Consider the following 15,562-nt stretch of genomic DNA (forward strand, 5'->3'; position numbering starts at 1 on the left):
GGATGGGCTCCACCTAAACCAAAACGGAACCAGATTGCTGGCGCTTAAAATTTAAAAAGGTCATAGAACAGTTTTTAAACTCAGGGCTGGGATAAAACTGACAGGTGCAGAGGAGCATATGGTTCAGACATCCTTTAGGGGAGGATCTATACATGGAGATTCCCTATGTCCTAATAAGTAGGAGAGGATGGAAAATGATAAAATACAGGGAGGATCTGATGAGAAACAGGCAAATGGAAAAAAAGTCCCATTCAGTTATGTCCTGCAATAGCGGACAGCCAAAAAATGACAAGTTTTTAAAATGCTTAAAGTGCTAGAAGTCTAAATAATAAACTGGGTGAACTAGAGTGCCTAGTATTAAATGAGGATATTGATATAACAGGCATCACACAACCTGATGGAATGAGGATAATTAATGGGACACAGTAAAACCAGGGTACAAAATGTATTGGAAGGACAGAACAGGTTGTACTGCTGGAGGAGTGGCACTGTATGTGAAAGAAAGCGTAGAATCAAATTAAGTAAAAAGCTTAAATGAACTCAATTGTACTATAGAATCTCTATGGATAGTAATTCCATGCTTGAAAAATAAGAATATAGCAGTAGGGCTATATTACAGACCACCTGGCCAGGATGGTATTAATGACTCTGAAATGCTCAGGGAGATTAGAGAGGCTATTTAAAATTAAAAAAAACCCCTCAATAATAATAATAATGAGGGATTTCAACTATCCCTACATTGACTGGGTACATATCACCTTAGGAAGGAATGCTGAGATAAAGTTTCATGACACCTTTAAATGGCTGCTTCTTGGATCAGCTAGTTCTGGAACCCACAAGAGGAGAGGCAATTCTTGATTTAGTCCTAAGTAGAGCACAGGATCAGGTCCAATTGGTGAATATTGTTGGACTGCTTGGTAATAGAGACCATAATATAATTAAATTTAATGTCCCTGTGGCGGGGAAAACTCCACAGTGGCCCAACACTGTAGCATTTGATGGACCTTTGGTCTGATCCAGTATGACTGTTGTTATGTTATGCTCAGAAAAAGGAAAAACAGTTATCTGCAGATCTAATGCATATACTGCTTCACTTATCAGTTAAAACAGGCTACTTATAAAAATTGTGCAGCTGGTACTCTTTTCAGAGATAGTTTGGAAATTCATCATAGGGCAGAGTCTGAAATACAGAATGTGTTCCAAAACTTGAGTCATAAAGAGAAGGGGATGGTCTTATGGTTAACATCAGAATGGCCATACTGGATCAGACAAAAGATCCATCTAGCCCAGTATCCTGTCTTCTGACAGTGGCCAATGCCAGTTTCCCCAGAGGGAATGAACAGAAAAGGTAATCATCAAGTGATCCATTCCCTGTTGCCTCTTTCCAGCTTCTGGCAAATAGAGGCTAGGGACACCATAGCTACCCATCCTGGCTAATAGCCATTGATGGACCTATCCTCCATTAACGTATCTAGTTCCTTTTTTTTAACCCTGTTATAGTCTTGGCCTTCACAACCTCCACTGGCAAGGAGTTCCACAGGTTGACTATAGGTTGTGTGAGAAAATACTTCCTTTTGTTTGTTTAAACCTGCTGCCTATTAATTTCATTTGGTGACCCCTAGTTCATGTGTTATGAGAAGAAGTAAATAATACTTCATTATTTACTTTCTTCACACCAGTTATGATTTCATAGATCTTTATCATATCCCCCCTTAGTTGTCTCTTTTCCAAGCTGAAAAGTCCCCGTCTTATAAATCTCTCCTCATATGGAAGCCGTTCCATACTCCTAATAATCTTTGTTGCTCTTTTTTGAACCTTTTCCAATTCCAATATATCTTTTTTGAGATGGGGCGACCACATCTGCACACACTATTCAAGATGTGGGCATACCATGGATTTATATAGAGACAATATGATATTTTCTGTCTTATCTATCCCTTTCTTAATGATTCCCAATATTCTGTTCACTATTTGGACTGCCGTTGCACATTGAGTAGATGTTTTCAGTGACTCCAAGATCTTTCTTGAGTGGTAACAGCTAATTTAGACCCCCATCATTGTATATGTATAGTTGGGATTGTCTTCCAATGTGCATTACTTTGCAATTGTCAAAATTGAATTTCATCTGCGAGTCTGTTGCCTAGTCACCCAGTTTTGAGAGATCCTTTTGTATCTCTTTGCAGTCTGCTTGGGACTTAACTATCTGGAGTAGTTTTGTATCATCCGCAAATTTTGCCACCTCACTGTTTACCCCTTTTTCCAGATTATTTATAAATACGTTGAACAGGTCTGGTCCCAGCTGAGACCTCTGGGGGACACCACTATTTACCCCTCTCCATTCTGAAAACTGACCATTTATTCCTATCCTTTGGTAACTGGTTAAAAGATAGGAAACAATCTATGAGAGGACCTTCCCTCTTATTCCATGACAGCTTACTTTGCTTAAGAGCCTTTGATGAGGAACCTTGTCAAGGTTTTCTGAAAATCTAAGTACACTATATCCACTGGATCCCCCTTGTCCACATGCTTATTGACCCCCTCAAAGAATTCTAGTAGGTTTTCCCAGTCATTGCAGACTGAGCTATCTGTGTTTTTAATGATTGAATCCCCATAATTATTACCTGTCTCTTCCCCATAACTGGAGTTCCCTCACCAAGAGAGAGATCCTCATTGCGAGAGGATACAATGATATCATCTGGCAGGAGGATCCCAACTGAGGGATCGTTTCCCTCTGCTCCAGTTGGATGTTCTCTTCCCTGAGACTTTCATCCTCCTCAACAGCACTGAGGGTGGGACTGTTCTACTCTCTCCCAGAAAGTCTCATATATGTACCTCTGTGTCTCCCTTAGCTCCTCCAGTTCAGCCACTGGTCTCCAAAGTCTGTACACGGTCTCTGAGGGCCAGGAGCTCCTTGCACTGAATGCACAGATACACCACCTGCCCATAAACTGGATAGCCCCCACTTTTGTTGCTGGACTTCTGCCTGCATTTCCTTTTTACTCCTGCAACTTGTTCCTTTGTTGTTGTTTTGTTTTTGGTGTTGGGGTGTTTTTGGCTTTAAGTTTAAAGAATGTTAAGTGTATCGAGCACCACCTCATATTCTCCCTTTAAACTCCCTCGCAAAACTCCCCTGTTATCCACTCCTGTTCACTAGCTCCTCTGGTCGTTTAGGAGTGGGCTTTTTAAAGCCCTGGTCTTCCTGAGTAGCCCCACCCCCTGGTTAAGGGTTGATGTGTGCTAAAGGGCTTAGGGATCAAAGCCGGGTTAAGAAGCTCTCAGCCTTGCCTAGAAGGCTGCTAGGCTAAGCACACAGGCCCTGAAACAAAAAGACCACACGGAATATTTCAGTCAAGCAGCAAGCCCACAACAAACACACACTAAGGCACTGGGACTGAGGCTCAGATCTGCGTTCTAATCATGGTTCGGCTACAGATTTCCTGTGTGACATCAGTTAGGGCTTGTCTGCACAGAGAGTTAGCATGCAGCAAGCTAGGCAAAAATCTGCAACACACTAGCTTGCCATGTATTAACTGGTCATGTGGACCTTGTTAGCATGCACAAAGTTCTATAGTGCACTTTGAGATGCACTTGTGTAGACAAGCCTTTAATTTTTCTCTGCCTTAATTCCTCATTTGTAAAATAGGGTAACGCTTACATACCTCACAGTGGCACTGTGAGGATAACAGGTGGCAGTTTTGCAACAAAAAAACTTCAAAAACAGACTCCAAAGAGAGACTGCTGAACTCAAATTAATATGCAAATTAGACACAATTAACTCAGGCCTTAACAGAGACTGGGAATGGCTGGGTCATTACACTAATTGAATCTATTTCCATATGTTAGGTTCTCCTCACACCTTCTATGGGTCATCTTAATTATCACTTCAAAAGGTTTTTTTTCCCTTGCTTATGATAGCTCATCTCAGTTGATTAGACTCTTCCTGTTGGTATGCATACTTCCATTTTTTCATGTTCTCTGTATGTATAAATATCTTCTGCCTGTGTGTTCCATTCTGTGCATCTCGTGTAGCTCACGAAAGCTCATGCTGAGATAAATTTGTTAGTCTTTAAGGTGCCACATGTACTCTTGTTCTTTTTGCGGATTCAGACTAACTCGGCTGCTACTCTGAAACTAGAGAAACCTTTGAGAAGCTCAGATAGCTTGAGTGGTCACATGACTTTCATTAGCTATCCCTTAAAAAAAAAAAAAAGAAAGTAACATGAAATGCCTTGTATTTTAGATAATGATTTTCAATATTAAATCTATGTATTGCATAAGGGCTTGGATTCTTTTTATCATTTCAGTACTATGGTGCAGACACTGAAGTATGTATATAGGAACCATGGACTACGAAGAGGATTATACCGTGGTTTATCTCTGAATTATATTCGTTGTATACCGTCCCAGGCTGTGGCTTTTACCACATATGAGTTTATGAGACAGTTGTTGCACCTCAACTAAATTTTTTCTTAAACTTCACTGAAAAACTACAGTATCCGTCTTCATGTTATGTTTGTGAGTAAATTACTTGAAATGGGAAATTTAATCTCACTGTGAACTATTGGGGTTTTAGTACTTAATTTTATTTGCCAACAAAAAAATAAAAAAAATGCATGGGGTAATAGAACCTTTTGGAGTCAGAACAGGAAATTGCCTAACATGGACATTAGCTTGCTATAACCAACTCTTTGCACTTGTACCTGTAGGCTTCATTAGGTTAATACGAATACATTATATAATTTACAACCGTCGCAGTTACATGGAAAGGAACTAGATTTTGATACGGGTTTCAAACTGTCTGATGTTTAGCTTTATGATGTCATTCCAGGATTTCAATATTATTTATCATTGTATTACTTGTTAACCCAGAATTTAAACATCTAATTTTCTTAAATAAATAAATAAGATTAAATTAACTTGAATAAAATTAACCTAATTTTCACTTGCTTGTGAGATTCTGTAAAAGTAGAACTTGGTCGCCCACAATCTAAGGGTTGCTTTATTTTATTGCATATGAATTGTTTGTGTACAGTTAAATAAATTAATGTTCTGTATCTTCTGATTGATAAACATTTCAAGACATGAAACTCCTTCAACTGTTAAAATAAATACCAGTAATGAGATTCATTTAAAAACAGAATCTTGTGATTTTGGAAGTCAATAACTTTGCTTGTTATCTTTTAAAAACAATGCTATTACTAAGTATGCTATTAACTTAAAATAGGATCTGATAAATGAAAATTCCTACATTACAATAACACATTAGACAGATCTCTGGGCCCAATCCTGCAAGATATTGCATACCATTTTGTAAGGTGTTGAATGCCCTCAAGTCAATTTTCTAGAGTTGAGGGCACTCTACACCGTGTCACATTAGCCCCTAAATACATATTTGTCTTTGTGTTATGAGGTAGGAGAAAGCAGGGACAAGATTGTGTATGCTGCAGGATTTACGTGTCTGGACCATGTGCACACTTTTTGGGGAAGGGGAAAATAAAGGCTGTACTGGAGCTTGTTTACAACTGTGGACAGTTATAGTATGAATATATAAAATGGGTACGTGCACTATGCTGGCTGTGCAGTATACTATTACCCTGCTTTTTTTTTTTTTCTGCTACAGTTGCTGCTCTTCTTGAGGTAGGAAATGACTTAACAGATCTGCTCATACATGATTTACACTGATACAATTTCAATTTAAACAACTCCTTCTTAGCTGAAGAAACTGTAAAACTAGAATAATTATTCTTTCAGTCATTTACTTTAAGTAATGTAAGTTTATTTATTGATTGTAAATATTTTGAGTGATGTTCTGGTAATGGATATATTAACTAAACTAGTGATTTCATGATCAATATCACTTATTTTTGATGACAAGGCCACAACCTAGAATTTGAGTTTATAGATCAAGAATAACTTTTGTGGTTGGAATTTTTTCAGTTTATTAAAATATATATTTCTTTTGATATTTACGTGTTACTGGCAGAGAATGAGATGTATTTGAATTTATTTTATTAAAAAAACCCTTGAATAACAATGAAATATCTTTATATGATTTGTAAATATTGCAGACAATAGAAATGCATGTTTCTGGAATTACACTATATTTCCCCTTGTAGGTAAACATAAATAAAATTGTCATACTTGCTTAAAAGTGACTACAGTTAAGATTTTGGTCTGACTTAGTTTTATTTAAAGGAAAATTTATTGTGTTAGTGATTTGTGATCTTGAAGAGATCCTTCTAAGTATATGTGTAGACTTAAATTGCAATTGTAGTCTGAAGAAGAACTCTGTAAAAACAGCATTGTGAGATTCTTTTTTTTTTTTTTTTTGTTGGTTGGTTTTTAACTCAGTCTTGCAAGCTTTGTCAGTGGGGCTCCAGGATTCAAGCTTAGTTCTCGTCCCTTTTAGTATCACAGCAGTAATAAAGGTTTTGCAGGCTAACTTCTGTCTTTAATAACACATGTGAAGCCCCATTGTCTTCTGTGGGTTTGTACAGGTATAATTAGAATTTAAACAGTCCTGCTGCACAAAATGGAATAGAATCCGACACAAAACGATAACCTTACTCTCAGGTATTGTCAATAGCAACAAGGGCCACGTTCAGTGTCTAAGGTTTCCTTTTAAAATTACAAAACAAAACTGACCTGAGCCCGCACCCAGAAATCTGGGAAAACTATATACTTCCTTGTGGCGCCCTTAATAGGCAATACTTTCCCACTTATCGCAAGCACTAAGTTTGTGTATAAAACAAAGAAATCTTGTATTAAGGGCAGAGGGAACAGAGCACAGCAACACTGACTTAAAAGTATGCAAATAATTAAAACACGCACCCCACAGTATCTTGGGCAGTAGTCCTTTAATTCAGTTTCCTCACCTTCCAGTGTGAAAGTCCATTGGACTTTAACACACCATTTTCCCCCATCCCTCTACTGCACCTCAGTTTTTTGTCAAAGGTTAGCAAAGTTACAGAGTCCAATGGTGCGTTCAGATAGGTTCAATTCCAGCCCCTTCGCTGGGGGAAGGGAAGGAGTGTTGCCTGACTCCTGTGAAGAGATGCCTTGCTGCCCATCTCTTGTCTTGCTGCTACTGCTTTTTTGCATCTAACTTAGCTGTCTTGGCTATGCTGGGTTAACAGGCGTGAAAAGCGTTAAAAACTGTTACTAAAACAAGCAACTATGACTGTGAATGAATATAAAGAGTGCCATTTTTGCTGTTTCACTTTTCAGAATAAAAATACGCTTTTAAAATGTATTTATAGTTTAAAACAAAACTTATTAAAAAACTGGTTTGTCTTGCTAACCCAATAATCCCAACTTTTTAAGGAAATGTATTGTTGTCTAGAAAATAGGTTAGGTTGGGGGGGATTTGAATTTCTCTAAGTGCCTGAGTTTCTCTCTTTCAACTCTCCCCCCCCCCCTTTCTGAATAGGTTAGTCTCCCATATGCAGCTAAAATAAGGAGTCAGTTATGAATGCTAAACCAGTGAGAGAGAGCAGGAGGAGGAAAATTATACAAACTTAAGTGTGAAAGAGAATTGAGTCCATTCCCTATCATCCCCTGCCTAAAAAGATATTTCTGTTTTTCTTTAGGAGAGTTGAGTCCCTCTTTTCCCTAAATTTCTGTGTCTTTGTCTTCCTTCCTCTCCCCAACCCCTGTATCATTCTGTGATCTTCACTCTCAGCCAAAGAGAGTTGAAGAGCAGATCAGTTGGCTCCAACCAAGGTCCCATCACTACCTTAGTCAAATCAGCCACATGCTTTCATATTTTTCTCTTTACATGCTCAGCAAAGGAAAATGTGGTAGAAAGTTTGATTTTTCTAGTAGGGCTTTCAGGCAATTAAAAAAAATTGTGATTAATTGTGTGATTAAAAAATTAATCACAATTAACTGCACTGTTAATAATAAATTTAAATATTTTTGGATGTTTTCTACATTTTCAAATAGATTGATTTCAATTACAACACAGAATAGAAAGTATATTTATTTTTTATTACAAATATTTACTCTGTAAAAAAACAAAAGAAATATTTTTCAATTCACCTAATAAGTACTGTAGTGCAATCTCTTTATCATGAAAGTTGAATTTACAAATGTAGAATTATGTACAAAAAATAACTGCATTCTAAAGTTTTACATTTTTATTTTTGAGCCTACAAGTCCACTCAGTCCTGCTTGTTCAGCCAGTTGCTCAGACAAACAAGTTTGGATACAATTTGCAGGAGATGATACTGCCTGCATCTTGTTTACAGTGTCAGCTAAAAGTGTGAATGGCACTTTTGTAGCCAGCATTGCAAGATATTTTTGTGCCAGATGTGCTAAAGATTCATATGTCCCTTCATGCTTCAACCATTATTCCAGAGGATATTTCCAGGCTGATGATGGGTTCTGCTTAATAACGATCCACAGTAGTGCAGACTGCAGCATATTCATTTTCATCATCTGAGTCAGGTGCACCAGCAGAAAGCTGATTTTCTTTTTTGGTGGTTTGTGTTCTGTAGTTTCCGCATCAGAGTGTTGCTCTTTTAAGACTTCTGAAAGAGTGCTCCACACTTTGTCCCTCTTAGATTTTGGACGGCACCTCACATTCTTAAACCTTGGGTCGAATGCTATAGCTATTTTTAGAAATCTCACATTGGTACCTTCTTTGCTTTTTGTAAAATCTGCAGTGAAAATGTTCTTAAAACGAACATGTGGTGGGTCATCTGAGACTGCTGTAACATTAAATATATGGCAGAATGCGGGTAAAACAGAGCAAGAGAGATACAGTTCTCCCTCAAGGAGTTTAGTCACAAATTTAATCAACAAATTTTTTAACGAGCCCCATCAGCATGGAAGCATGTCCTCTGGAATGATGGCCAAAGTCTAAGCGTTCCTATGCCCCTTCATGCTATCTGGCACGTTAAATACTTCACAATGCTGGCTACAAAAGTGCCATGTGAACGCTTCTCACTTTCTGGTGACGTTGTAAATAAGAAGCGGGCAGCATTATTTCCCGTAAAGGTAAGCAAACTTGTTTGTCTTAGCGATCGGATGAGCAAGAAGTAGGACTGAGTGGGCTTGTGGGCTCTAAAGTTTTATATTGTTTTGTTTTTGAGTGCAGTTATATAACAAACAATCTACATTTGTAAGCTGCACTTTCACGCTAGATACTGCACTACAGTACTTATATGAGGTGAATTAAAAATACAATTTATCATTTTTACAGTGCAGATATTTGTAATAAGAATAAAAGGTTAACACTACACTTTGTATACTGTTTTGTACTTGAAATCAATATATTTGAAAATGTAGAAAAACATCCAAAAATATTTAATAAATTTCAATTGGTTTTCTATTGTTTAACCATGCTATTAAAACTGTGATTAATTGCAATTACTTTTTTTAGTTAATCACGAGTTAACTGCGATTAATCAACAGCCCTATTTTTAGAGTTTGCTGTTTAAAAAAAAAAAGCAACTTATTTCACACTTTTCTTTGAATTTATGATGGTGAAAAAGTAGCTGTAGTGGGGTGCCCTAAGTTTAGAATTGTTTTTATATAGCTTTTTAGCAAAGTCATGGCCACATATCACGTACAGATTAGACTAATTCCCACTTCCACTATGCATTCACCTTGCATGTAAATCTTAGATTTTTTTTTTTTTGGTCATAGTCTCCCTATTCCATATTTGTCAAACACAGCTTAAATCAAAATTCCAAGTAAACCATGCACACTAAAAATATTTAAAAATATAGCCTATTCCATGCTATAATAACCAGTTCTGATATTGTACAATAAGAAACATACAAACACACCACAGAAGATTTTTCCATTGATATTTGATACTTAATTTATTCACTTTTTTCAAAATAGTGAATTAAAGTTAACCCCACAGAAGTTGTCCAAATCTCTCTTCGGTGGAGCTTGAGGCAGCTCTGATGTGTAATTTAATGTAGTCCACACAGCTTTACACTTATTTTCAAAACAAATAGAACATAACTTTTTTCAATTTCCAACCATCTGCCATATATTACATTAGAGAAAGGAAAAGGGCAAGGGATAATGAGACAAGGATTGTTAGCTCACTGCTTAGATTCTGCCAGATTGAAATTATCACTGTTGCAGGATGAGCTGTACTTTAGAGCCCTTTTAGTCCTTCTGAATGCACCCTTCAGGTGATAGGCTTGGCTTCCTTTATCTCTCTCAGGATCCAGCCACCTTTGGACTGATCCCTGGGTTGCACCCCGCCTATTCCCAACTGTGTAACCAGGATGGGCCCAATTGTACTTATTAACAAGAAAATTTCTTTCTGCCAGTGTGTGACCCATGACTGACTAAAGTGACATAACACAATTTTATCAAAACAAACATAGCTTATTCACCCAAAAGTACATAGCAAACAGGGAAAAAAACAAGGAAAGTCTGGTTCTTGCCTATGCTATTTTTCCCTTGGAAGTGTTGGGTAAATTGCACTCTGCTCAGACATCCCTTACCCTGGACTAGGAGTGAGAGACAGCCCCTCTAGCATGCTATCTATTTTACCTTCAGAGACTGATCTCTGCCTGTTGCTATCTACTTAAGGCCCCCTTCCTTCCTGGGCTGGGGATTTGGTTTAAGTGACCCTTGGATTTGAGATTTGGACCTGGCAAGAATAATTTTAGTTAGCCAGCTGGAGCTAGGCAGGTGCGTGTTCCCCCATTAATAGTTTCCCTATTGTTTCTTTGGGTACCTTTGATACTTTTTTAAAGTACAGTACCTTATCTTTGCTGCGGTTTCCACTCTTACAAGTTTCTTTGATTTGACTCCTTGCAGCCAGGTAAGGTATCAAATATATGAACTGAGGTGCACATGATGTACATAAAAAAAATTCCCTTTTTCTCCCTCATTTGCCACAGAAATAAAGGGGACACTTTCCACTATCATGCAGTGTCAGATGTTTGAGACTGCTTCCCTGAAATCAACACTCAAGGTTTTGAAGCAAAGACATCGAGAGAAATCTTTGGCCTAAAAAGGGACTTTTCTTAACCACTTATGCTAGGAAGAAGATTATGAAGTGACAGTCAAAAAAAGCTAATAGTTTTGGGAATCATTAGGAAAGGGATAACACCAGCAAGGGGCGGGTACCAGTGCCACATGTTCAGCTGCCCTACAGCCGGGCTGGCAGTAGCAGCCTGGGGCCAGGCGCTGGCTGAGCAGATGTGCTGGGATGGCGCAGTGACCCTTGAAAGTCACATGGCACTTTCCAAAACGTTAGCTGGACTAACGCCGCGTTCCCCCACGTCTGAAGCACTCGGGACAAAGCGCCACGTCCTGCTACCTGGAAGCGACGCGAGCTGCTGGCTGCGCTGACGGGCCTTCCGTTGGCTGAGCGCCACTCGCGCCCGCCGGGCCCTGCACCAGCCTGCAGCACGCGGGCAGGTTCTGTCCCGCCCCTGGGCTGAGCGCGGCGTTACTGAGTCTGCGCAACTCTTCCAAAGTGGCGGGACTTTCATTCATGGACGGGAGAGTCTCCATGACCACGCCCACTCCCCTTGTGCGCCCTTCTTCGCCCGGTATCGGGTCTCTCGGCTTTCGCCGTCCCTATGGAGCTGGGGCGGGAAAAGCAGCGGGTGCTAGAGGAGCCGATGGAGAAAAGCGTCTGTGAGGAGCTGGCCCAGCCGGAGAGGTACCGCCCGGGGGAGGGGGAGGGATCCGCCACAGCGCGCGTTGTTCGAAATAGGAGCGGGACTCAAGAGTCAGCCGCCTTCTCAGCCTCCCCGGCGCTCTCAGTCCTCTCGCTGCGGCGACCGACTTCTCCTTTCCGCCGATTGTCCGGGGATCCCCGCGCCGTGTGCCGAGAGCCCCGACCCTGGGGGACCGGCCCCGCGCCGGGCCTGTCATTCCGAGCCGGGGGAACGGCTCGGAAGCAGCTGTAATTGCAGCCTGAGCTTTTTCACTGTGGCTGGTGGCCGTGTGAGGTCGGTGGTCCCAACATGCAGTTCTCTGGTAGGAACTAAGAAGTATTGTTTCCGGGACCCAGCTTGCAGGCCGCGTCTCGGTCCTGAGGAAAGGGGTGGGTGCAAGCCACGTTGCAGAGCTCCCCGGTCTGTCTTTGGGGTGGGTGGGACGGAGTCTCTTTCAAACAAAACAAAAACCTCCTTGGAACAAATTGAATTTGGAGTTTCTAGGCTAGCGGTTCTCAAACTTCATTGCACTGTGATGCCCTTCTGACAATGAAAATGACCCCAGGAAGGGGACCAGAGTTGGAGCCCGCTGCTTGGGGATGCGGGGTAGGGGGTTCCAAAGCTGAAGCCCAAGGGCTTCAGCCTCAGGCAGGGGGCTTGTAAAGTGAGCCCTGTCGCCACCTAGTGCTGAAGCCCTCAGGCTTCGGCTTCAGCCCCACGCTTTGCCCAGCAAGTCTGAGCCAGCCCTGGTGACCCCATTAAAATGGGTTTGTGATCCAGTTTGGGGTCCCAACTCATAGTTTGAGAACTACTGTCCTAGACCAGTGCATTGTTGATGTAGGCTCCAGAGCTCCTTTTCAGCCAGGTTTCCCAGAAAAACTCTACCTTGGGATAGGATGTGGCAGAGGATTGAAAACTTGTTTTACATTAGGAATCTTGCTTCAGACTTAAATATGGACTGGCTATGGCCTCCAAACACCACTGTGTATTTGATTGCATTAATGTAACCATTTCTTAAGTTTTCAGAAGAGAGCAGTTGACTTCTGTGACACAACACTCAGCAAAGGTTTGAACAACAGATACTGTGTATTAAGCATCAACATAGTAGAGAAAAATGAAGATGGTCCTGAGAAACACCTGACAATTACAGCTGCTCAGTCACTTGAAGATACAGAACTGTGTATTCTAAGGAATGACTGGTAACCGATATATAAATATAAACATTTTCTGTGATGGGGATATGATGTTAGATTATGAACTAGTCCTCTGCATGCTCTTTGTGGCTGGGTTTTTTATAGGGGTGTCAACTGATCAGATAATAATGGAATACTATTTATTTAAATATTTGTGGATTTTTTTACATTTTCAAATATATTAATTTCAATTACAACACAATACAAAGTGTACAGTGCTAATGTTATATTTTTATTACAAATATTTGCACTGTAAAACAAAAGAAATACTATTTTTCAGTTCACCTCATACAATACTGTAGTGCAGTCTCTTTTTTATCATGAAAGATGACCTTACAAATGTAGAATTATGTATAAAAAATAACTGCATTCAAAAATAAAACAATGTAAAACTTTAGCGCCTACAAGTCCACTCAGTCCTACTTCTTGTTCAGCTAATTGCTCAGAGAAACAAGTTTGTTTACATTTGCCGGAGATAATGCTGCCAGGTTCTTGCTTACAATGTCATCTGAAAGTGAGAACAGGTGTTCGCATGGCACTTATGTAGCCAGCATTGCAAGGTATTTACATGCCAGATATAACTTAGATAATTTTTTCACATCTTAGGGCTTGGCTACATTTGCAGGTGTGCAGCGCTGGGAGTTACAGCTGTCTTCGTACAGCGGTGTAGGGAAAGCGCTGGAGTGTGATCAAACTGACGGCTACCAGCGCTGCAGTGTGGACACATTTGCAGCATTTGCAGCGCTGTTGGGAGTGGTGCATTGTGGGCAGCTATCCCACAGAGCACCTCGTCCCATTTTGGCGCCGCGGGTTGTGGGAAGGGGCCGGAAGGGTGCGGGTCATTTTGCTTCCTGTCCCAACGCCCTGTGATGCATCGCTTCACATCCCAGCAGTCCCTGTTTTTCTGTCCACGTTTGGTGCTATTGTGACTCTCCCAACGGTTTCTGTGCAGCGCGATTTCTGTGGGAAATGGAGCTCGAACTGCTGAGGAATATGCTGACGAGTCTCGCCAGCACATCACGTTTGGCAGTTGAGCTATTCCTTAAGCTCCAAAGTGATGAGGAGTCCGACGATGATAGCGAGTCGCCTGATGCATATGACATGACATTGCTTGTGGCTTTCACAGAAACGCTCAGCACCATGGAACACTGCTTTAGGGCTTGGGAAACAAGAACTGGGTGGTGGGATCACATCGTCATGGAAGTCTGGGATGATGAGCATTGGCTGCAGAACTTTTGGATGGGAAAAGCTACTTTCATGGGACTGTGTGCTGAGCTCGCCCCCACCCTGCGGCTCAAGGACACGAGATTGAGAGCTGCCCTGCCGGTGGAGAAGCGGGTGGCTATTGCAATCTGGAAGCTGGCAACTCCAGACAGCTACCGATCGGTCGGGAACCAGTTTGGAGTGGGAAAGTCGACCGTTGGGATCGTTTTGATGCAAGTTTGCAGGGCCATTAATCGCATCCTGCTAAGAAGAACCGTGACTCTGGGGAACGTGCAGGACATTGTGGATGGCTTTGCACAAATGGGTTTGCTTAACTGTGGAGGGGCGATAGATGGGACGCATATTCCTATAGTAGCACCACCCCACCTAGCATCCGAGTACATTAATCAGAAGGGGTATTTCTCTATGGTTCTCCAGGTGCTTGTGGATCACCGTGGGCGTTTCATTGACATTAACGCAGGCTGGCCTGGAAAGGTGCATGATGCACGCATCTTTCGGAACACTGGCCTGTTCCGGAAGCTGCAGGAAGGGACTTTTTTCCCAGACCGGAAGATCACAGTAGGGGACTTTGAAATGTCCATTGTGATCCTTGGAGACCCCGCTTACCCGTTAATGCCTTGGCTCATGAAACCGTATACAGGGAAGCTTGACAGGAGCAAGGACCGGTTCAACTACAGGCTGAGCCGGTGCAGAATGACTGTGGAGTGTGCTTTTGGCCGTTTAAAAGGGTGCTGGCAATCTCTAAGGGAAGCTAGACTTGGGGGAAAGCAGCATCCCTGCGGTTATATCTGCGTGCTGTACCCTCCATAATATTTGTGAAGGGAAGGGTGAAACATTCAGTCAGGAATGGGCCTCCGAGGTTCAACTCCTGGAGGCTGAATTTGCACAGCCAGAGAGCAGGGCTACTAGAGAGGCCCAGCACAGGGCTTCAAGGATTAGGAATGCCTTGAGGGAGGAATTTGAGGCTGAAAACGAACAGTAATGTTTGGTGCCCTGCATGGGAGTGAAGTGCAGTGGTTACAATGTTAGTAGGAATCTGTTTTTCCTAAGCTGATTTGCAGTGCCTGTTTCTTTCCTGGGCTACGGTATCTTTGACTTTCTGCAATAATAAAGACTGTTTTCACAGCCAATAATTCATTTATTGAAAAGAAAATAACTTTATTGACAGACACACAATGTTTTGGGAACCTAAAATGGCAGGGGGGTGTGGTGGGGAACTGTACAGTCACAGGTTTGAATATGTCCTGTCTGGAGTGCTGTGCAATGACTGCTGCACTTCAGGATGCCTATACTGCATGGTGATGGGGGTTGAGTGCAGAGGGTAAGGGTCGTAGTTCTCAGGGCTGTTGGTGAACGTACAGGTGTTGGAGGCAGCTCGTGGAGGTAAGAACCTGGATGCTGGGGAAAGGGGTTTGGAGCTGTATCATAACCTTAGTCCCAGATTTGGACCTTAGCGTCCAGACTATGGGGGTTAGCATGAAAACCTCCAAGCTTAGTCACCAG

At 41.4% G+C, this 15,562-nt stretch overlaps 2 protein-coding genes across 6 annotated transcripts in view; both read left to right on the forward strand.

Annotated features, from left to right (window-relative positions):
• The window catches only part of SLC25A16 (solute carrier family 25 member 16), a 31,571-nt gene extending 25,406 nt beyond the window's left edge, over positions 1 to 6,165 (forward strand). For 4 of the 5 annotated variants that reach the window (XM_030568718.1, XM_030568719.1, XM_030568721.1 and 1 more), the window contains one exon: positions 4,305 to 6,165. In XM_030568718.1, the coding sequence (XP_030424578.1) occupies positions 4,305 to 4,461 (157 nt within the window). In that variant the 3' untranslated portion in view covers positions 4,462 to 6,165. The remainder of the gene's footprint in view (positions 1 to 4,304) is intronic. The other variant, XM_030568720.1, reaches the window with a different exon arrangement.
• Positions 6,166 to 11,028: 4,863 nt separating this feature from the next.
• DNA2 (DNA replication helicase/nuclease 2) overlaps positions 11,029 to 15,562 on the forward strand; it is a 43,230-nt gene continuing 38,696 nt past the window's right edge. Inside the window, 2 exon segments of the mRNA XM_030568717.1 lie at positions 11,029 to 11,644; positions 12,662 to 12,841. Coding sequence (XP_030424577.1) covers positions 11,562 to 11,644; positions 12,662 to 12,841 — 263 coding nt within the window. The 5' untranslated portion in view covers positions 11,029 to 11,561.

Source organism: Gopherus evgoodei, chromosome 7 (assembly GCF_007399415.2).
Source record: "Gopherus evgoodei ecotype Sinaloan lineage chromosome 7, rGopEvg1_v1.p, whole genome shotgun sequence".
NCBI classification, from domain to species: Eukaryota; Metazoa; Chordata; order Testudines; family Testudinidae; genus Gopherus; species Gopherus evgoodei.